This window comes from Rhineura floridana, chromosome 3, assembly GCF_030035675.1.
Source record: "Rhineura floridana isolate rRhiFlo1 chromosome 3, rRhiFlo1.hap2, whole genome shotgun sequence".
NCBI classification, from domain to species: Eukaryota; Metazoa; Chordata; class Lepidosauria; order Squamata; family Rhineuridae; genus Rhineura; species Rhineura floridana.
Window position 1 is genome coordinate 222,358,979 of NC_084482.1, and position 23,850 is coordinate 222,382,828.

The 23,850-nt window shown below is 42.4% G+C and overlaps 1 protein-coding gene across 1 annotated transcript; it reads left to right on the forward strand.

Moving 5' to 3' along the window:
• Positions 1 to 6,338: 6,338 nt before the first annotated feature.
• On the forward strand, positions 6,339 to 13,198 carry LOC133379033 (vomeronasal type-2 receptor 26-like). The gene is made up of 4 exons (XM_061613641.1): positions 6,339 to 6,350; positions 7,144 to 7,371; positions 10,997 to 11,123; positions 12,288 to 13,198. Exons 2-4 carry the CDS (start codon positions 7,186 to 7,188, stop codon positions 13,196 to 13,198), a joined length of 1,224 nt encoding a protein of 407 aa, XP_061469625.1. The 5' UTR covers positions 6,339 to 6,350; positions 7,144 to 7,185.
• The last annotated feature ends 10,652 nt before the right edge of the window (positions 13,199 to 23,850 follow it).

The window sequence follows — 23,850 nt, forward strand, 5'->3', positions numbered from 1 at the left end:
GATAAGACCCAGTTCCCTTTTTTCTACCGGATGGTCCCCAACGAAGAATCCCAGTACCCAGGGATTGTCAAGCTGCTCCTGCACTTCAGATGGACGTTCATTGGTCTCATTGCTTTTGACACCGACAACGGAGAGAGGTTCATGAAGACCTTGACACCTCTGCTCAACAGGAATGGCATTTGTGTTGCCATCTCAGAAAGCATCACACGACTCAATACGGATAAAATAATGATCACACCTCTTCAGTTCCAGAAGTGGAAACAAGTCAATGCATTTGTTTACTATGTACAGAATACTTTTGTTGCAATGGGAATATTAGTTTTAGAAAAAATATTTGACAAACTCATGAAACCCATTGAAGGGAAAGTCTTGATCACAACAGCTATGTGGGACATCTCCTTGCACTTAATCTATGGTGGCTTATATTTCCAACACATCCGTGGCATTTTTTCCTTCTTTACTGAGACAAATAAAAGGACAAATTATGATGATTTTCTACCCTTTTCATCTGCTATCAAGGATTTTGTGGAGAAAGCTTTTAGTTGTTCCTATTTAACACATACATTGTCCGTGAAAGGCTGGACAAGATGTAGAGAGAGAGAGAAAGTGGAAATGCTGTCCCAAGATGATTTGGAACGAGCGCTTTCTCTAGACAGCTACAGGATTTACAATACCATCCAAGCAGTAGCCCATCCTGTCGATGTTGCTTATTCATCTACATCTAAATGGAGGGTGACAGATAGGCTGGAAGTTCAAAGGCTGCTGCCATGGCAGGTATTTCCTTTACCATCCTAGGCATTTCTGCTGATGTGAAATGTAGTGGGGAGGTGACATTTTGCAAACCCAGTTGCTCTGAATTGGTCTCTCTTTATTTCCCTTTACACTGGCCTAGAGGACACAGCCCTTCTGTTAACAGCACCAATCACTAGCATAGCTTCCCCCTTGCCTGCAGTGGCCCATTTGGATTAAGATCCCCTGTCCTTCAAAGTGGAGTTCCCTTGGCCAGGGGAGATGACATTGTGCAGACTCTGTGACCCTACTTTCCTCGTAATGGGGATCTACTTTGGCACTAAACTCCAGCCGCTGTCCAAGAATCTAGAATCGTAGAGTTGGAAGGGGCCTATAAGACCATCGAGTCCAACCCTGCTCAATGCAGGAATCCAAGAGATCAAATGTGTGGCTTCCAGTGGTGGTGATGGTGGTGGTGTTCTGCCAAGCTCCCACACCTTGCTGAATTTTCCTCATTTGATCTGGATTCAAACAAAGACAAAACAAACAAAACCAGACCTGGGAGCTTGTTTTTATCTGTGGTGTCCTCCTTCTACTTTAATAGCAGAGGAAGGAGCCCTCTGAAGAAGAACAGTGCACATGAGGCAAGAGCCCCTGGCCACAGAAAGAACTGCGGAAGGAAGGTGTAATGTTCCTCCCACTGGCACCACCTGTCAGGCTCCCACCCGTGGCTACCAGCAGCCAGAATCACACTTTTTTATTTTTCTTTAGCTCACTCTAGCACAGATCTTGCAAGATCCCACTGCTAGGCAGCACCACCAGCCACTTCCTATTTCACAATATTGCCTGGGGACTTTGCCTTAGTCTCCCTCTGGTTTATTGCTACTTAGTGTCTGGGTGCACTTGCAGGCCACAACCCCCCTGTATCTTTGTGCCAATAAAGCATACAGCCCTGGGTTGCCCTGGATACTTGATGTTACATTATCTCTTCACTGCTGCCACCATTGATACAGTTTCCCAGCCTTGGTAATTACCCTGCCCACCCTTCTGGTCTGTGAAGCCCCAGCCAAGGATCAGGCTTTTGGTAAACCAATAAAATATTTATTTATAAACACCAGGAAATAACAAGATTACTTTAGGTATATTTAACAAGTGTATGGTTTCATATAGTGTCACTCTTTATGTTTCCAGTCATATATATATTGCCTAAATATCAGCCAAATACAATCCAACCCACAACCAACTCCAATCCACAATCCACACTCCACAACTAGCCGCCAACAACCCCCCAACAAAACAGAACCCTGAACCAACTGTCATCCTCTCATTTATACCTTCAGCCACTCAAACGCTCAGCCAATCATCATACAGCATTCTCCAGCATTCTAGCCCATGTACTTCCCCCCGTCACTCAGTCACTTACCATATATCACTTAATAAACCCGCACTTACCGTATTTACAGATATTAAAATACAGGGACATCACAGAAGGCAAGGAGCGAGAAACAGAACCCTCCTTCATCTTAAGCAGCCAAGCGATCCCTGTTCTAATTCTTGGGACCTAAGGGAAAGTTTCCTGCTGCTGGAAGGAATGGCGCCAAGAGAAGGAGAAGGTGATGTTTGGGAATTTTCTGCTCCTCCCTTTGAGATGATGTGAAGAATTTATGTGCCATTGTTTTGGACTTTTTCCTCTTTCCTGGCAATCAATTGGAATTTTTTTCTTCAACTAATTGGAAAGGATTCCTCCATCAGTCTTCAGTGCTTGACTTTGTTAGTATTAGCTTTTCCTTTCCAATGAGGAAAGTGGGCCTAAATATGTGAGACTACATTTTATCTAGATTCTTGAGACTGTGTTTTATTATTGTTACAGTATTTTGGGAATTTATACTATGGGACCCGGAAAGCAAGGCAGGTCCCTGGGACTTACTTCTATCTACTGATTCCAAACAACCAAAAGTTGAGAATTTCTTGGCCCTGACTAATATCCATTTAAACCCAAAGGAATCTGTAATATTAGTGATTAACAGATTCAACTGGCTGAATGCAGAGGAAAAGTCTTTTCATAATCTTGATAATGAGAAGCCTCCAGATGGCAGCTACACAGGCGGCTTTGCTGGCAAAACTGATCCTGTAAATAGAATAAACCCTCCCTAGTCTTAGGGCTCATCTGCACAGCGATTTAGTGTGTGTATGGTGCTACTTACCCCCCTTTGGATTTGCATGGTTCACATGACGTTGCAGGCAAGCAGAAGAGAGAACACAGTTTTCCCCTTTGAATCCATATCTATCCAATCCAATTATAATGCAAAAAGGGAAGGAAACACAATCTCAGCTTCACAGCACTCCTCCATGTAGGTGCTTTGCTTCCATTTTTTTAGTGGGCTCTTATGCCCCATCACCAGCTAGCTCTCTCTATGCTGCCTGCAAAAGCTGTGGCAGCCACTGCCTACTTTGCTTTTCACTCACTCCCACCTCTAATCAGTTTCATGTCAATTGCATCTCAACACTCTCCTGGCTTCAGCTGGGAGAAGCGTGCAATTGGTAAGAAACAATGAAACTGACAAAAAACCCTCCCCTTCTCCATTAGCAAAATCGATACTCCGGAGGAAGTAAACATGTAAACTTGTTTCTCACAAAGAAATAGTGATACTAAAACTTTCCAGAGGAATGCATAGTGTGAATGGAAAACAGCGGATTTGAAGGTAGGAAGTGTGAACCTTACAAATCTATTGTGATGACAAAAGCTGTATCTTTACTATGAAGTTCAGCTCCCATGTGAATGAGCCCTTATTCCAGGGGTAAACAGAACCTTGCTATCACCAAAACCGCCAACATTTTGGTGGATCCTGCTGGATCAGGCTAATAGCCCATCTAGTCCAGCAACCTGTTTTCATGGTGGCCAACCAAATCACATAGGAAATGGGACCTCTCTTGTCCTGCAGCTTCTGCAGCTGGTTTTTAGAAGCATACTGCCTCTGGCTATGGTGGCAGTGGAGACTCAGTTGGCCTCAACTACCAGGAATGCCTTTTTCCAGCTCTGGTCCCATTTGGAGAGATATGACTTGGCCACAGTACTCAGTGCTCTGTTAATATCCAGATTACCCATTAGCCGCCGAGCCAAGTTCAAGGTGCTGATTTTGGTATACATAGCCTTATGAAGCTTGGGATTGGAATACCATTTTACCCCTTATATACCCAGTCAATCACTGTGCTGTGCAGGTGAGGGCAGATACCATCTTATCAGGAGGTCTGTTCCACAGGGCCTTTAGTGTTGTGGCACCTATGCTTTGGAATTCCCTCCCCTTAAAGATTAGACAGGCACCATCTCTGTTATCTTTTTGGTACCTACTGAAGGCCTTCCTCTTTCAACAAGGCTTTTAAGTAGAGACCTTATCCTAGTTTGTGGTCTGTTTTGGGATTGCTTTTTAAGATGTTTTTTAAAAAATTTTAAAATATGTTTTTAAGATGTTCTATTTTAAATATGTTTTAAAGATGTTTTGCTTTTGAGATGTTTTAAGATGTTTTTGTGTTTTGTTGTTTGCTGCCCTGATTTTCTTCTGGGAGAAATTTATTATTTTATTATTTTATTAATTATTTTATTTGCATCCCGCCCTTCCTCCCCGCAGGAGCCCAGGGTGGCAAACAAATACATTTCATTAAATAACAATAACAATAACAATAACAATAACAATAACAATAACAATAACAATAACAATAACAATAACAATAACAATAACAATAACAATAACAATTGTCAGCTCTTCACTGAGACAGCAGTGTCGGTGGGGGTGCAGGCAGGGCTGGAGATTCCTTGGTAATTGCCAGGCCGTAAGTCCTCAGCCGGCAGCTTGGCTATAAATCCACCAGGCTAGCAAGGAGGAAGCAAGATAAGGGCAGAGGCCGTTCAAAGCTTACATGCCAAGCCAGAAATCCAGAAGAGATGTCAGTGAAGGTCCGGGTCTAGTTTGCCGAGAGATCAGTCCAAATCAAGGTTCAGGAGATAGGAAGACACACAGTGGTCATGCCTGATGTTGTAGTCAGAAACAAGCTAAAGCCAAGGTTTGTCTTTTAAGGAGTAGGTTTGTCAGCAGGTGTGAGCCCTCAGCATTTTGGCCTTAAGTGGACAGGCCTGCCCCTCTTCTGCCTGACCTTCTGCTGTCTACGTTCTCCAGGTGAGGGGGGAGTATCCTGTTCACTTTCTGCATCTGGCTGAAGGGCTTCAGCTGTGTCTGGGGTGCTCTGCAGCTGAGGGGGAGAAGGAGCTGGGTTCTCAGGAGTTTCCTCCGTTTCTCCTTCTGGGTCTGCTGCTGTTACTCCCGAGTCATCCTCGTCTGATGAGTCCTCTGACGGGGCCATGACAATAATAATACCAATGCACTTTACATGGGGCTGCTCTTGTAAAAAACTTGGAAATGTGAACTGTTCTAAAAGGAAGCAGGCAGATTGCTGGCTGGAGTTCCTTTAGAACTCATATAACCATCGTTTTAAAACAGCTGCATTGCTTGCCAAATGCTGAAGACATTCCTCTTAACTCTGACCTTTGACAGCTGAGAGAGATATTGTTAGGACCTCCCCTATTTTGTGATTTTGGGTTGTTTTCATTGCTAATGATGTATTTTAAAATTATTGCAACCCGCCCTGGGACCTCTGGGTGAAGGTCATGTAATAAATGTTAATGACAACAACAATAAATTCTAGATTTATGTGAACTGCTTAAGGTTTTTGTTGATCAAGCAGTTTATAAATCTTTTTGTTTATAAATCTTGTTAAATTAATGAATTCAATGGTATGTACTTAGGAACTTTTTTGAAAAAAGCACACACAAGCCTTTTCACTTTATGTACAGCAAAGTTTCTAGCATTTGTTTTTATAGTGAGCAGATAATAGCTGTGTGCCAGAAACATTTTTAATTAACCTTCACAATTTGATGCTGAGGGAAGAAAGTCAGATGGCTTTTTCAACAACATAACAAAAACACAATATTTTACAACACTACTCTCTACCCTCTGTCATAAAAGAGATACATTGACTCCAAGTTTGCTTCGAAGTACAATTCAAGGTGCTGGTTTTGACATTTAAAGCCCTAAATGGTTTGGGAGCTAGGTATCTGTTTGCCAGCCTTCCCTTCACTGGTCATTCCCATTTAGGGTTGTCAGGTTCAGGGCCCAAGACTGATCCTGTATCTTTAGGAGAAGAGAAAGTCAGCCAAGTGCAGGTATTCTTGCAACCCTGTAATGGGAAGAACCACAAGGTGGAATTCTCCCTTCCCCTTGCACAACTTTTAAAGATACAGAAGACCTCTTGGTTGACAGGCCCAGCCTCCAAGAGGACTTCTGCATCTTTAAAAATTGTGCAGGGGGAAGGGAGAATTCCACCTTGTGGTTCTTCCCATTACAGGGTTGCAAGAACACCTGCACTTGGCTGACATTCTCTTCTCCTAAAGATACAGGATCAATCTTGGGCCCTGAACCTGACAACCCTATTCCCATTGCATGAGAGCCAGAGAAGCCTGACTGGCAAATATTTGCAACAGAGCCTTTTCTGTCATGGCTTCTAGACTATGGAATGTGAGGCAAGATCAGTCCCCTCTCTTTCTGTTTTTCGATGATCCACCCTTTTATGTAAGCATTTGGATACATTTCTGTCTGTTATGCCCTTATAAGGATGTTTTAAAGGTTTTTAAGGTTTTTATGGATTTGTTTATGTATGGTTTTTGTGTGTATTTGAATTGTTAAATCTCTGTATGATTTTCTGTATGCTTTGTATTTTTAAATCTATGTAATCAGCATTCCAGGTGAGAGGCAGATGATGATGATGATAACAAAACAATAATAATATAATAATAAATTGCAATGCACTTTACAACTTAGAAACATCAACTGCCCTCTCTTTTTTTTAGATGGCTGCTGAAGACTCATCTTTTTACTCAAGCATTTGGTTAAATATCTCTCCTTTATGCCCTTATAAGGGTGTTTTTAAGGATTTTAAGGGTTTTGTGGATTTGTTTATGTATGTTTTTTGTGTCTTTGTATTTTTAAATCTTTGTAATCTGCATTCCAGGTGAGAGGCGGATAACAAAAATAAATTTATTGTTGTCGTTGTTGCTGCTACTGTTGTTGTTGCTGCTGCTGTTGTTGTTGCTGTTGTAGTTGTTGGTAGCCAGAAGCCCCATTAAGTTCAATGGAACATATACCCAAGTAAGTGTGTACAGGACACCAGCCTTAGGCTTACATACATGCAAATAAGCCCCACTGGGAGCAAATCTCAATGCAGCAAACATTTTAAAAGACCCACAATTACTTCAATCTGCTTCTAGCCCTAGGTCAGAGGAGATCCAAGCATTAAGTGGGCACAACTGGATAGCCAGTGTGGTTTCCTGTATTGTAAATGCTGTTCTTTTCTCTCCCATTCTAGCTCCACCATTTCCTGGGAAACTCCCAGTTTTACAATTCTTCCATGCATGGAGTGTATATGGATGAGAATGGGGAACTGGCAGCCAACTTGGACCTTGTGAACTGGGTGGTGTTTCCCAATAATTCTGTCCTCAGGGTGAAGTTTGGAAGTATCAACAGACAAGGATCCCGAGGCCTACAGCTCACCATCAACCAGGAGGCCATTGTGTGGCCCAAATGGCTCAACCAGGTGGGAGAAATCATGTTTCTCATTTCACTGTATTTCTCATCCCTTGAGCTATCATAAGAACTTTATGGGGGGGGTCACCTGTTTTTTTTGCAGTCACTTGTGAAGGTGGTTACTTATTTTAGTATCCAGATGAGGTTTTCCCCACCTTCTGCCATATCTAAACTGTAAAAAAACCCCACAACACCTCATATAATATGTGCAGCAGTGTAAGGCTCCCAACAGCATCCTTACTAACTATGAACACACACACACACCAAATTGTAATTTTTGAAACTTAATTTAATAATTAAGTTACTAATAGGCAACAAAAAACCTTGTGGTTTACAAATGTACCTATAGCCCACAGATATTTCTATTAAACTTTCAAAAGCAGGGATATTCGGCAGCTCTAGTGAATGCACCAGGGGAGCAGGAGACTTGACTGCCTCTCGGAGATATTGGACTGCCCTACAAATTTGTCAAAAAGCAAACACAATTTGGGTTGGTCTTTCACAGTCCAATCCACTTCTTGTGTAGCTTGGAAGAATTGGTAAAATGTGCCTCTAAGCATACGGTGAGTGGTGGCAACACTTATCAGCCAAAATGAAAGAAATAAGATATGTGCTGTGCTGATTTTGTTTTAGTGAGGAGGAAGTAACAATATTAAGAAAGTTGATATAGTTCAGATAGTCACTTTAAATATGTTGGATTTTCTTTGCAATTTTAATGAAGTTTCTTATAGTAAATTATTTTCTTCTCTTTCTGTGAACATGTGAAGTACAGCCTTTGCATAATTTACACTGAAAAACCTCCAAAAACAAGCACTGAGTGTTCTGCAAAATAGTCTCCAGTGGACATGAGGAGTGTCTCAGTTTAGAAAAGATGAAAAAAGTGGAAGGTGAAATACTGTATATTCTAGCAAATTTCTAGGTGTGATCTATGTCTTCATCATAGGACACTGACCAATAAAAAGACTTTGTAATTAATAAAAATAAATTTGACACAGATTTCTAGGACGAATAATGAGAGAAGGGAGAAGGGAGGGGAAGAGGAAAAGGAGGCAAAAGGTGAAACTGACTGGGGGAGGGGGAGGGATGAAGGTGGAGGGGAGAGGTTGAGGGGAGGGATGAAGATAGGTTGGGTGGGCACTGGGCAGAGGGAAATCCCCTTTCCTTTCCAAAACAAAATTGTTTACAGTATCATTATTTTTTGGAGTTTTCCCCACCTTTTTATTCTTCAATAGCCACATAGTCTCCCACCCAAATTTAAACCAAAGCTGTCCCTGGCTACATCTGTTACCAGTGAGTAAATGTTTTAGATCCTCCAGGAAAACAGGAGAGGAATGAGTTAACGGGAAGGCTGAGTGATTAACCTTGGCAAACGTTACGGACACAGCTGCGGGAGATTAGCTCTTCACACTTTAGCCCATAAAGCCGAGAGCCAGAGAGCAGCCTGTGTGGGGGTGTAAAAGGAGACAAAGGTGTTGATGCGGAGCGGTATGCTGGAAACTTTGTTGGTGACTTGTGCTAGTGAGTGTTTGAACTCTACTAATAGGACCTGTTGGTGCTACTTGCCAATAAAAGTCCTTCTTACTTGAAGTGCTTCTGTGTGTGACTGGCATTTACTCTACATTACTGGTACTTGGCTATAGACCTCATAAATACACGCTAACAACATCCACACCAGACATTTATTCCACTTTAAACAGTCCTGGCATCCACCCAAGAATCCTGGGAAGTGTAGTTTGTGCATGGTGCTGAGAGTTGCTAGGAGACACTCTATTCCCCTCACAGAGCTACAATCACCAGAAGACTGTTTAACCCCTCTGGCCACTGGGACTCTCTCAGGGGAATTGGAGTCTCCTAATAACTCTGAGCACCCTTCACAAACTATGCTTCCAAACCGTGGTTAGGTTTAGAACACTGACAATTGGTTCTTAATGAGCATTGTTGTGCTATCATAGACTCTAATGTTAAATTTCTTAATTTAACTAAAATTAGCCATTCATTTTTTAAACTTTTAAACAGCAGAAGATGAAGATTAGAGTATGGGGCAAGGTTGGAAATAGGATTACAAGTACTCTATGAACATGGCTAATTTTTAATTAATTTCAACAGATTATGAGACCACTGACAGAAAAAAAGTCCAACAGAGATCTGGATTTTTTCCTCTTGTTTTATACTTTGAACTCTAGATTTTCTTTGAGTGTTTTTTTATATCACCATGAAAACTTAGAGGGTTGTTAAGCAAGTGTTTCTGAGTTCAGGACTATAAGTTTTGTAAGTTCTTTTTTTAAAAAAAATGAGTTTATGGGAAGCAGCAGAATGGCATGGGGGAGTATTTCCAATGAAATATGGCTGAATGTGAAAACTCCATGATGGCTAGATTATACAGCCACTCTTGTGGCTGTATAATTATTAGTAAGATTTAAACTAGTGTGAAATAGCTGATGGAAAACTCTATTGAAAGGCAACTTTGAGAATTATAATTCTCATCTCTTTGACACTCTCTGTTCCTTGCACAAGTGGATGACAGAATTTGAAGACTGTGCAACAAAGGAATCCAATTCAATAGTTGAACTTCTGGAAGCTTGTTCAATAAGCTGATTCTTGTTGTGGAACCTGTTGAGCAACAGTCTTTGGTAATGTGCTTGTGCTTTCCCTTGCACAACAATGTTTCACCAGCACAGCAAGTATCCTGCTAAGTGACTTTAACCCAATGCTATATTGGACCACAACCATTTTGACATGGTGGCCCCTAGAAGGTTTACTTTGGTCAATGTGGCCTTCAGGCTAAAAAGGGTTAGCCACCTCTGATTTATACAGTGCTCTCAGTTTACACAACCCTTGATAGGGTGCAAGAGGAAACGTCTCTGCCTTCAGGAGCTTACAATTTAAAATTAGACACAGCTGAATAACAGAGAAAGGGAAGGGAAGAGGACACAGGAGCAAAGAAGGAAACAGTATTATTATTCATTATATTTTTATTGTGTCCTTCATTCATTAGAATCCCAGGGTACATTACAAGAAATGTAGGCAAATGAATTCCTATAATGGTGGTGCTGCAACAGGGAAGGTTATTTCCTGGTTTACTATGCAACATGCTGCGCTAGCCAACAGGGCTACAGGCAGAGCCTCACTGTAGATCTCAAAGTTCAGGCTGGCAAGTATTGATGAGCCCCCTCCCCCTTTAAGAACTTGTGTCCTTCTGAGCTATTTATGGTGTTATACACAAGTAACAACATTGTGAATTGGGTAGGGAGGCAAAAAGGAAACCATTGACGCTCTTGGAGATGATCCCATTTGACAGTCACACAGTGAGCAGCCTGTCAACCACAATTTGCACCATCAGCAGTTTCCAGACCATCTTCAAAGGTAGCCCTACCTACAGGGTATTGCAATAATACAACCGATCAGTTATCAGACCATAGTTAACTGAGGTCAGGATATTCCTGCCTAGGAATGACTGTAGCTGGTGAACCTGCCAGAGCTAGAAATCAGCACTCCATTCTGCTGAGGTTGCCTGAGCCTCAGACTAAACCATGGCTCTAGAACTTCTGTTGGGTCCTTTCCGATCCTTTGTCTCATTACTGTAGATAATTTACCACTCGCAGATTTTCCTTGACCCTCCTTGTCTTTATGCTTAGACCCTGCCTCCTTCCAGGTGTGTGGAAAGTTGCCAGCCTGGATTTGTCAAGGTGGTTCAAGAAGGAAATCCACTTTGCTGCTATGACTGTGTTCCCTGTGCGGAAGGGACCATCTCCACTCAGGAAGGTGGGTGACTCCAATGGAAAGGGGCATCCTTAGGGTACAGGGCAAAGATTCACATCAATATCATGGGCTTCTAAAAAGAGAAATGTAGAACTGCTCAGTGGTATGTGAGTATCAGTTGTAGTGAACTAACTTAGAGTAAAATCCACTGAAATTAATGACTATGACTAACTATGGTTCATTAATTTCAGTGGGTCTACCTGAATAAAAGTTAAACAAACATAACTCTTTAATTCACATCTAAAGTGCACACTGTTTCAACTCAACTGCACATTTTCCTCATGTGTACGTACATGCCTTCTTGCTTAGAGTCACAATTCATGGCATTTAGGCGCCTACATAGAGTGGGAGAAAATCCTCAGAACAGGGAATTTAAGAGCACTAATGCAGAAAAGTGTTGGTCAGGCTTCATACAAGAGGCATCACAAATTTGGACATTTGATGATAACTTCAGGCACAGATGCTTCACATAGTTTGTTCCAATAATATCCCTATTAAGAGTGTCATATTGGATATTTCTGGTATTACTGCCCTTAACATAACACTGACAACTTTGCATGATTTCTCAGAAAAGGGGTCTCAATATTCTCAAATTATTTCCTGCATATTAGAAACTTTCATACAATTCATGTAGAAGTCCTGGTTTGGAGCAGGAAATAGTCACTGAGTGCCCCATGAGGTATCTTTTGTGTTGACCTTTGATTCGGGAGGCATGAATTCTGTTCTATGTCTCAAGCATTTTATAGCTCTCCAATATTTTAAACTGTAACTGTGATGATGATCCTGATATTGTTTTAAAAGCTGCTTGGAACAACAGAATAGAAATACTTAAATCACTGAAAGGTTGAAACCTAAACTACCTTATATGGTTGTTGTGACATGTGAAGGACGGTCTTCTCTGGTGTGGCCCCTGCCATGTGGAATGCTCTCTCCTCCCCATTGTTTCCACCATCCACTGCATATCTGTTCCCCCAGGTTTTACCTGACCTGTAATATTATGAATTACAATTTCTGATCTCCTTGGTCTTGTGCAATGGTATTACCATTTTTATTGACTTTTATTGGATATAGTTATGTTTTCTTCTACTGGGAACTGATTTGGCATTCCTTTCTGTAAATGAAAAGTGATTCATGTGGATAAATTGACTTTACTCTTATTATTTGCAGATGCAGAGCATTGTACAAGGTGTCCAGATGATCAGCATCCAAACAAGGCCCAAGAACAATGTGTCCTCAAGATTATAACCTTCTTGGCCTACGAAGAACATTTGGGGATCCTCCTAGCTTCCTTGGCCCTATTTTTGTCTGTAACAACATATTTTGTGTTAGGAATTTTCATTAAATTCCTAGAAACTCCAATAGTCAAAGCCAATAACCGGGATCTCTCCTATATCCTCCTCATCTCCCTCCTGCTTTCCTTTTTATCCTCCTTCCTCTTCATTGGCCAGCCAAACAAAGTGACTTGTCTTCTCCAACAAAACGCCTTCATCATCATCTTCTCAGTTGCTGTCTCTTCTGTGTTGGCAAAGACCATCACTGTGGTGCTGGCCTTCCTGGCCACAAAGCCAGGAAACAAGGTGAGAAGATGGCTGGGGAAGAGTCTGGCCAACTCCATTGTCATTTCTTGCTCCAGTGTCCAAGTCATCATCTGCACTATCTGGCTAGGGATGTCTCCCCCATTCCCAGAATCTGACATGCATTCTCAGCCTGGAGAGATCATTCTGAAATGCAATGAAGGGTCTGTTACCATGTTTTATGTGGCCCTTGGATACATGGGCTTCCTTGCTGCCATCTGCTTCATGGTGGCTTTCCTAGCCAGGAAGCTGCCTGGGGCCTTCAATGAAGCCAAGCTGATCACCTTCAGCATGCTGGTCTTCTGCAGTGTTTGGGTCTCCTTTGTGCCCACCTACCTGAGCACGAAGGGGAAATACATGGTAGCCGTGCAGGTCTTCTCCATTTTGGCCTCCAGTGCTGGGCTTCTGGGCTGCATCTTTATTCCCAAGTGCTACATTATTGTCCTGCGGCCTGACCTGAACACAAAGGAGCATCTAACAACTAAAACAAAAGTAGAAATCTGATTCATCTGAAACTCCTTTTTGCAGAAAGGAAAACTCCTGCCTGTATATGAGGTGGTTTCCACAGGAGAAACTATTTATTTCCTGGCTCCTGGCAGTAAGTGTCAGACACTTCCAACCTAAAAATGTGACCAGACCAATTTTTTTAAAAGTTTTTCTAAAATAATGACAGAAATTCAGCAATCACTCTTTAGCAAAATACTGCACCACCGATCAAATAATTTCCTGGAAAACACTTGACCCACATATGATTCATACATGGTGTCAGAAAATATGGAAATTAGCGCTTATGGAAAAACTAATACATAGCAATGAGACAAGGAACAGATGCAGACAAATTCTATGAACAATGGTATAGCTTTATTGTTTTTGTCAGTCCAAGTGATGGGACTTGCAAGACTCCAACCTCGCATGGTCAGATTTGGCGGTCCCCATTGGGATAATTATCTGGAAAACAATACAGGACAATAACCATTTAATATATACTTATCTCCCTAGAGCATTATAGGTACAATAACTCCTACTGTCAACTGCACTATTTTCTCTCAATGTTGTATAAGCTATTCTTGTTTTGTACTCTGTTCTACCCCAAGCCAATAACAACATTATCTTTTTAAAAATAACTGATTAATAATATAGACTAAGGGCACTACCAGACCAGGAGTTTCTGGCCTGAGTGTGTGGATTGGGCCCTCTGCTGTGCTGGCAAAGGAATTTGCATAACATTTGCATATACTTTACATGTAAATTTGTGTCCTCTTTTGTAAATGGTAAGATCCTCCGTGGTGCAGAGTGGTAAGTGGCAGTAATGCAGCCGAAGCTCTGCTCACGGCCGGAGTGCTATTCCAACGGAAGGAGGAAGTCGAATCTCCGGTAAAAGGGGTCGAGCTCCACTCAGCCTTCCATCCATCCGTTGTTGGTAAAATGAGTGCCCGGCATATGCTGGGGGGTAAAGAAAGGCCAGGGACGGAACTGGCAGTCCCACCCCATATATACGGTCTGCCTAGTAAACATCGCAAGACGTCACCCTAAGAGTCAGAAACAACTCGCACTACAAGTGTGGGGACACATTTACCTTTTTTGTAAATGGGGTTGGAGGGCCCAGAAATAATTTGGGGGTCATATACAAGTAATGTGATGTCCCACAGACAAAATAGCAACGGGTGCTTTCCCTTTAATTGTACTTCCATATTACAAAAGGCTTTACACTGTTTTACAGCCTACCACATAGCTGTAAAAGGCCCAAGAGTCCTGCAGTTCTCCAACAACATCCCTAAACCATGCAAACAACTCAATTTTCATGAGTTGTAGGAGATGTTAATGTACTTCTTTTACCTACTGAACGTAGGCTTTCAATGGTACATTCATTATGAGACCAGACATGGTATTTCAGATGGAGAAGGTCAAATGTGATTTAAGTTTTACACTAGTTCTGTTCATGTGCTCATGCTTGGATAAATGCAAGATATTAAAAAGCAAACATGCACCTCAGAGCATGAAGGACAGGCCTTGAGGGTCATGCTTCATGATTGGTTCTTTCTCCTCCCAGTGTTCCATCCCATTGGCTCTCTCCTGTGTCTGCCTGAGACCAGCTTTCTCAGACTTTTCAACCCCAGTGGTCACCCAAAAGGGAGGTTATTTTAAGGCTAATCTATAGCTGTGATGGGATCACAGGTGGGGGTGGGAAGATCCAGCCTTTGACACTGGATGCAGATAATTTCTCATGAATTTTAACAAAATCTCATTCTGGTATTTCCCACCCACCCCCCAAAATGCAAAATATCATCTGCTGGATGCTTTGACAAATCGGTCCAGTTTAGTCTGTCATGGGTTAAAGCCACCTCCCCTTTCCCTCAGGATCTTCCCTTCAAAACTTCTCAGGTCATGGAGGGTGGGCCTAAGAGGCTCTGCTTCTGGATTGGCTTTTTCTCCTCTCATTCACCCTCTTCCCAATTTATTATTAATTTGTTTATTTAAAAAGTTTCTTCACCTTCCTGTGACTATGTGCAAGGCCAAAATTGAAATAATTTCACTGCTTGTGACTAGCTGGTTTCTGAGACCAATTCAAGTTGCTGATGCTGACCTTCAAGGTCCTATATGACTTGATGCTGCATGTGCATGCAGGTTCTGTGTAGCATCAACACAATGTCATCCTCAATGAAATGAGGAAGACCTGGGGCATAAGTTGCAAGCAATTTTGAGGGGAGTAATTCAGGCAATAAAGATCATAGAATCATAGAATCATTCAGACCTTGGAAGATTACTTTTAAAAAGTAATAAATTACAGTTACAATTACTTGGCCCAAAAAAGTAGTAATTACCGTTACAATTACAATTGCTCTGAGAGTAACTGATTACTTTACTTTTTCTCAAAAGTAATCACTACAATTACATTTCAGTTACTTTTTTTAAAAAAACTCCTACAAGGTGCTGGCCTTGGCTGCTGCACATCTAAGAAGCCTAAAACAATATTAAAAACAAACACACACACAGGGGGTAGTAGAATAAAAAAAAATATCCATAAAATTAACATAATGGCATACAGAATCTCACATCCCCCCAAGCAATGAAGATACCCCAACTCTTGAAATCAAATTCTACACTTGAAATGCTTTTATAATATGTTTCTGTTATGTCTCAAAAGAACAAGATGCTCCAAGAGCATGTCAGACAAGGAATGTCTTTTTATAGTCATTACGTTGCCACCAGTACTGAACAGGCGATCTACTGCGGCGCTTGAAGGCATGCCTGTGTTGTGCTGCAAAAAACACCGCAGCACACGTGGAAAGCCATGGAGTGATGACACTTCCCTGCTGGGAGACCTCAGGTACCTCACCAGTTCCTCCTCAGCAGTGTCCACTGCTGACTTCTTGCCCTGGGGCAGAAAGTTAAAGAAGTCATCTAAGTCATCTCCTTACTGGTCTTTATCTGAAGACTGATCACTGTCCTCATTAAGTACACCCATCTTTATTTCAGCTTTCAGCAAGGCTTCCATTGTGTATCTAAGAAAGAGAGAGGATATGTTAACACATATATGTTAGGAAACCATCATCTGCTCTTCATTTCCTGATGCTTGTCATGTCCCCTGGTTCAGGGTCCAGCCTGAGCCTGTGGATGATGACATAGAAGGTAGGAAGGTGACCAAGTCACCACACTCATGGGGCAGCACAGCAGACCCTTAAGGATTACCTGCAGCAACCCAAGGTTGTGATGAGGAGCCCCAGGAAGAAAAGGCCCAGCCCCTGCCTACCACCTTAAGCCCTCTGATGCCACCCTTGAGACAACATTTCCCTTGGAGTAATCCACCCAAAGGGCTTCCCTAATGTTCTTACTTGTTGGTATGGGTGGTGGCCTGACACGATTCCAGCCAATCGAGTTTGAAGCGAGGGTGTAGGCAGGCTGCCAGAAGAAGCCTCTTGTCCTCCCAGATAGCTGCAAACCGCTTTCTTAGGGCTTCGCGCACACCTCTCAGCAGCTGAAAACAGTATGTGTACCTCTCAGGTTTGTTTTCCAGTCCTTCTAACTTGCGGTCCAGATTGCAGAGCGTTGGTAGCAAATACCCCATGAACATGCCATTCTCCCGTTGCAGGATATCTAGGGACTGGGCTAGTGGCTCCATAATCTCTGTGTATTCCTGTACCACTTCAATCTCAGCACCTGTGATCCTGGACAAGGAGCAGCGGTCCATTATGGCATGCATTTTTAGTGGCACAGTTGACAGGAGCTCATGTAGTTGCTTCAACGCATCAAAGGTGGGATTCCACCTGGTCTTATTCGGTACCTTCAGATACACACCACATTGCGCATGGATATACTCAGCAATCTGGGCTGACTGGTTCTGCTTGGACCACAACTTGCTGCACTTTCCCATCAAGGAACAAAACTGTTTCTTGAAAGGACCAAGAAGACTACTTTTGGAGGAGTCAGAAAGCATGGCCTCTATGTCTTGTGTTGCCACAAGGTTGAGGGTGTGGCTAGCACATCTCTGGTGTGGTGGTAAAACAAAATCCTCTCCTGAGTCTGCAGCTTCTTCCTCTGCCTCAGGTCCTGTGTCCAGGATCTCACAGATAGGCACAAACTCCACCTCAGCCTCCTCCTCCTCCTGGTTATCACCATCATCGTCACTGGTGCCTGCAGCTTCCACTGGTTCTTTGGCCATGAAAACACTGAACGCTTTCACAAAGTTGGAGCCACTGTCTGTAGTAGTGCACATAACTTTATTGTGGATCCTGTACTGCACATGTACATCATGCAGTGCTTTTGAAAGGACATCGTATGTATGGCGCCCCTTCAGACGCTTACAAGCCAAGGCCCTGACCTCATGTTTCAGGGTAGTTGGGTTGATCCAGTGGGCTGTTACCCCAAAGTAACTCTTCTTGCCATTGGTCCGACAATCTGCAGTGGTTGCTATATATGCCACAGCACCCATTTGGTTTGCAAGAGTTTCTCTCATGTGGCATGCTCTCTTCTCAATTCTGTCTCTCAGAGTCTTGGCACATATGATGGTGAGATCTTTGGGGAGTCCAATGCGAACCAGATTAATGAATGATGGTTTGTCCACAGTCTGAAGTGGTAATGTCTCCTCTACAATGAAATCAATGATTCTCCTGTCGAGATTGCTCTGGGTGACAGGCTCCCTGCCAGATCCCCACCTCTCAAGGGTTGTCTGCTGCTCCTTCAGCATTTTGGGAGGAGGGGTGTCATGCATTGGTTCAGGAAGGCCACGTCTCCTTGCCTTTATTGCTTCTTCAATTGCTCTCAGCTTCTCAAGGTGTGCCCTCTGAGGAAGAAGAACAAAGCATGAATCCAAGAAAAAATGGAAGAGGAACTTCACAATTTAAACATAAATAGACAATGGACACTCTTTGAGGACCAGCATGACAAAGGCTTACCTCAAAATGTTTCTTCACATTGGATGAGGAGGAAACAGCTGATCTCAGATTTTTGATCCTTGGAAGGCAGTAATTGCATCGTACAACAACATTTTTCCCACTCTGGCTCACAAATGTACAAGCTTTCTCAAAGCCAAACCATGGTACTTGCTGTTCTGCAGATGTGGCTGTGGGCAACTGGCACTGCTTCATGCCCTCCTCCTCCTCGTGCACAGGGCCTCCTTTCTGAACCTCACTTTCTAGTTTTGCCTCCTCAGGATCAACAAGCTGTGACTCAAGTGGCCGCACTAACTGACTGCTGCTGTCAGCAGCAAAACCTGCAACAGGCATCTCTGTAATAAACAAGAGATAATGCTCCTATATGGGTGAACTTCAGCTGTGATGTGCCCCCATCTCTTCCCCATGCTGCAAGATCCCCCAGTCAGAGTGGAAGTAAGCAGGTCAATAGCACAATTAAAAGAGATCCTATTTGCATCATTTTTGCTCACTAAATAACCCTGCCTGGGCCAGTCTAACCTACTATCTCACAGGGTTGTTGTGAGAACAAAATGAGACTAGGGTTCAAATCCCCACATAGCCATGAAGCTCACTGGGTGACCTTGGGCCAGTCACTGCCTCTCAGCCTCATGAAAACCCTATTCATAGGGTCACCATAAGTTGGAATCAACTTGAAGGCGGTACATATATTTTTTATTTTGAATATGATGATTATGATAATAAATATGCAGCATTTCAAATTAATTCTGTATGAGAAGCATTCCATGCCAAGCTTGGAAAACCAAGGATGAGGTATAAAATGTAGACAAAAATACTTTTGACAAAATGCCGTTTATATTTTATATATATGAGCCTGGGTAGGGAACATTTAATCTAGCCTACTTGCTTTCAGCAAGAAGGGTTAAGTGCCTTCAGGCTAGGGCAGTCACCAGAAGGCCACAGCAGAGACAAAGGAGCCTAGTGTTGTGGAGATGTTAGATGGGAGCTTTGGGGAGTAAAGATGGAGGCTCCTGAAGGCTGCAATTCTAAACACACTTACTAAGGGATTAAGCCCCATAGAACTCAACAGGACTGACTTCTAAGTAGATATAGTTTGGACTGTGCTGTTGGTAAACCTTGACTAGGGTTCTTCTGCAAAGACATCCATATCCAAGCAGGGTTGGCAACCCCCTGCCTGGAATACCCTGCCCTTATCTTTTAATGTGGCTGCTCCAAATGTTTTTACAGATTTGACCCTTTACTTCAGAAAGAGGTCTGAAAAATGAGTAAGAGTAAGAAGTATCTTTTAAAATTGTTCTTTTCAATTCACTCTTGAATGAACATCATACCTAGGGCAGATCCACACCATTCCTTTAAAGCACATTCAACACCCATTTGAAGCACATGAATCCCACCACAGAATCATGGGAACTGCAGTTTGTTAAGAGTGGTGAGAACTATAATTGTGAGGGGGAAATGACACTTCCCAGAATTCTTTAGGGGAAGTCATGCGCTTTAAATGCGAGTTGGATGTGCTTTTCATATATTGTGTGAATCCGCTTAATAAATTTTGCCTGCATGTAAATTGTTTTAATTAATTTTTCAAAATGGAAATAAGCTATAAAGTGTAGTGGGTGACCATGGGCTACTCACCATTTCTCAGCCTATCTGCCCCTCAGGATGAAAACAATGGAGAACCATGACTACCCCAAGGCATACTTAAAATGTAAAGGAAGTATTGTACAACCATGGTATGCAATTGGATACTTATAGGGACACAGCATGACAAAACTGGGTGGAAGTAATGAGTGGGGTACCACAGGGCTCGGTCCTGGGCCCAGTGCTCTTCAACATTTTTATTAACTACTTGGATGAGGAGGTACAGAGCATGCTTATCAAATTTGCAGATGATACAAAATTGGGGAGCATAGCTAATACCGTGGAAGACAGAAACAAAATTCAAAGGGACCTTGATAGGCTGGAGCATGGGGCTGAAAACAACAGAATGAAATTCAACAGGGATAAATGCAAAGTTCTACTTAGGAAAAAGAAACCAAATGCACAGTTATAAGTTGGGGGATACTTGGCTCAGGAGTACGACATGCAAGAAGGATCTTGGAATTGTTGTTGATCACAAGCTGAATATGAGCCAACAGTGTGATGTGGCTGCAAAAAAGGCAAATGCTATATCAGGCTGCATTAACAGAAGTATAGTTTCCAAATCATGTGAAGTATTAGTTCCGCTCTATTCAGCACTGGTTAGGCCTCATCTTGAGTGCTGTGTCCAGTTCTGGTCTCTGCACTTCAAGAAGGATGCAGACAAACTGGAACAGGTTCAAAAGAGGGCAACAAGGATGATCAGGGGACTGGAAACAATGCCCTATGAGGAGAGACTGAAGGAACTGGGCATATTTAACCTGGAGAAGAGAAGACTGAGGGGAGATATGATAGCACTCTTCAAGTACTTGAAAGATTGCCACACAGAGGAGGGCCGGGATCTCTTCTCGATGATCCCAGAGTGCAGGACACAGAATAATGGGCTCAAGTTGCAAGAAGCTAGATTTCAACTTCACACCAGGAAAAGCTTCCTAACTGTTAGAGCGATACAACAATGGAACTAATTACTAGAGAGGTAGTGGGATTTCCAACACTGGAGGCATTCAAGAGGCAGCTGGACAGCCATCTGTCGGGAATGCTTTGATTTGGATTCCTGCATTGAGCAAGGGGTTGGACTTGATGGCCTTATAGGCCCCTTCCAACTCTACTATTCTATGATTCTATGAAAATATTTATATAAGCATGACTATCAAATATGTTTATTTATATAACCTGTAAAGATATTTATAGTGCAATCCTATGTTTGTTTACTCAGAAGCAAGTCCCAATGTATTCAATGGGGCTTACTCAACCAGGGAAAACTGCAGCCTCAGGTGATAAGGAACTTGTTCTTTTAACAAGTCCTTTAAGTTGAGACCTTATCCCAGTCTGCGTCTGTGTTGAAATTGCTTTTTAATATGTTTTTAAACTTTTTCTTAAAAGAAATGTTTTTAAAGCTTTTAAAAATGTTTTTAAAGATGTTTTGTTTTAATATATCTTAAAGTCTGTTTTTATGATTTTTAAAGTGTTTTTAGTGCTTTTGTTTGCTGCCCTGGGCTCCTACTGGGAGGAAGGATGGGATATAAATCAAATAATTAAAATAAATAAATAAACTTCGTTCATTTTTTTTAAAAATGAGTATTAGTTTCCTACATAATAAAAACTGTGATAAACCCTGCCTAATCAACAAGTCACAACTCTGGCGTCATTGGCTACAATCATGAAAGGGCGGGGTTACAGCCAGAGCTTTGAAAAGTTACTTTTTTAAACTACAACTCCCATCAACCCCAGCCAGCATGGCCACTGGATTGGGCTGATGGGAGTTGTAGCTAGAGCATGAATCTGTTTAAAAAAAGTTGTGCGGGGGGGCGGTTCACATTTTGGTGTATATCTCGGGAATTAGACCACCTAGAAACTTACTTTTTTTTTAAATTGAAGCTGAGAGTCCGGAGAGTAAGGGGTGGTAGCCAGAGAGCTGGAGGGCCCCCCAAAACCAGAGACTCCAGCCAAAAACACACACACCAGGGCACACACACACACACACACACAAATCATCGTCACTCACCTCCACAGCTCTTCGCCACTCTGCTGCTGCCTTCCTTGCCCTGGCTTTTTTCTCCGGCGTCCATTTTGTCCTCTCAGACGCTAGCAGGCCCTGCCTATTCACCTCTTCCCTCGTGCATCCTAACACAGATCACGAGGGAAGAGACAGTCTGCGCAGAGGTCCAATCAGTGTGAGGCACATGTCTTGTGTTAACCAATCACAACCAGGAGCTGACTTCCCCTTGTTCCCGCCCCCAAGTAACGTCCAACCTAACGTGGAAACGATAAAGTTGCAGCTGAAAAGTAGGGAAATTACTAGTCGTTCCTTTACTTGCCAAATGTAATGGAATTACCCACTCGTTATTTAAAATTGTAACTAATTACAAGTAACTCGTTAAAAATAACGAGTTACTTCCAAGCTCTGGAATCATTGAATAGTAGAGTTGGAAGGGGCCTATAAGGCCATTGAGTCCAATGCTCAATGCAGGAATCCAAATCAAAGCATTCCCAACAGATGGCTGTCCAGCTGCCTCTTGAATGCCTCCAGTGTCGGAGAGCCCACTACCTCTCTAGGTAATTCATTCCATTGTTGTATGGCTCTAACAGTTACTAAGTTTTTCCTGATGTCCAGTCAAAATCTGGCTTCCTGCAACTTGAGCTCATTATTCCGTGTCCTGCACTCTGGGACGATTGAGAAGAGATCCCGGCCCTCCTCTGTGTGATAGCCTTTCATGTACTTGAAGAGTGCTATCATATCTCCCCTCAGTCTTCTCTTCTCCAGGCTAAACATGCCCAGTTCTTTCAGTCTCTCTTCCTAGGGCTTTGTTTCCAGTCCTCTGATCATCTTTGTTGCCCTCCTCTGAACCTGTTCCAGTTTGTCTGCATCCTATACACTTTGTGTTGGAATCAAAGGATGCTGATGAAATTCTTATTGTTATGGGTACGGCAAATATGAATGACTTGCTTTGGTATTGTAAATAGAATCAAGCAAAAACAATTCTTGAATAAAAATAGATATTGGCAGTTTTATTTCAATTCCATTCCCTAATATTCCTCGCCTGGAACTTACCTCTTTCACAGTTACTGCACACTGGGTCAACATCTTCATTGAGCTATCCACTATGGTATATGGCAGTGCTTTATCAGGACGGTTATAGTGGATAGTGTTTTTAGGACTGTAGACTGAAGCCTATTTCTTTTTAATTATTTATTTAATGAATAAAAAAGGAGAATGAGGTCCAATTACCAGCAGGGCTATCCTTTTAGGCAAAGAGCAGAAGACCAGTAATGGTCATATGAGTTGTTGAGCAATCTTTGATAATACCCCTCCTTCCTTCCCTTTGTGTCAAAGAGAGATTCCAATCACTCTGTGTCTGTGTATAAAAGGAGAACAGAAGAGAACCTCAGTTGGACAGCTGGGCATCAGGGCTGTGCTCCGTATTCAAACAAATCCTGAAGAACAAACAAACTGTTGTTCTTTGGCACTGATTTGTGATGAAACCATTGGACGGAGTCAGTCTCTTCCTCCTATGGGGCAGGGAACATATTTCCAGATATTTGTTAACAAAAAAAAGCTTATTTGAAGTTTTAAAAGTAAGAGCTTGTCAAGAATGTCTGGTTTGTTAACTAAAACGGTTCTGTGGTGAGGAGTTGTGGGAAAAAACATCTTGCCTGAATTAGGGCCTCTGGAAGGCCATGAGAGTGTTGGTTCTCACAGCTGAACTCAGTTAATTGGGCTGTGAGTAAGAACACCTGCTTATCAGCCTGAGACTGGTACCTCAAGGTCACAGGCCTGGGAAGGGTGGAGAAGTGCCCGACTGTCAGGCATGAAAGCTCTGGAAGATTTCAACATCTGAAAGCCCTCTGATTGGCTGATTAATTCCTGTCTGTTGTTGGGCTTTTTCCCAATAAAAGTAGAGTTATAGTTCTGGGTCTTTGTCCCCCAATGTTCCTTGGTGCTACCTGGCATTGGGAGTCCATCTTCTATCTGCTATCCAGGCTATACATCTCTGGGGAGATGTGGAACCATGAAATTATTCTGCTGTCTTCCTATAGTGTGAGTATAGAATAGGTTAGACAGATTTGCTATTTTTCTTGTGACTTGAACTCTCTGTATTTTTGTATTGTACACATTGTACCTAATGTGTG

Excerpts from the sequence above, each read along its gene's own strand:
- LOC133379033 (XM_061613641.1), top strand. The coding sequence starts at position 7,186 with ATGCATGGAGTGTATATGGATGAGAATGGGGAACTGGCAGCCAACTTG. Across the intron at positions 7,372-10,996 it reads GGCCCAAATGGCTCAACCAG|ACCCTGCCTCCTTCCAGGTG; the intron begins GTGGGAGAAATC and ends CTTTATGCTTAG. Across the intron at positions 11,124-12,287 it reads GACCATCTCCACTCAGGAAG|ATGCAGAGCATTGTACAAGG; the intron begins GTGGGTGACTCC and ends TATTATTTGCAG.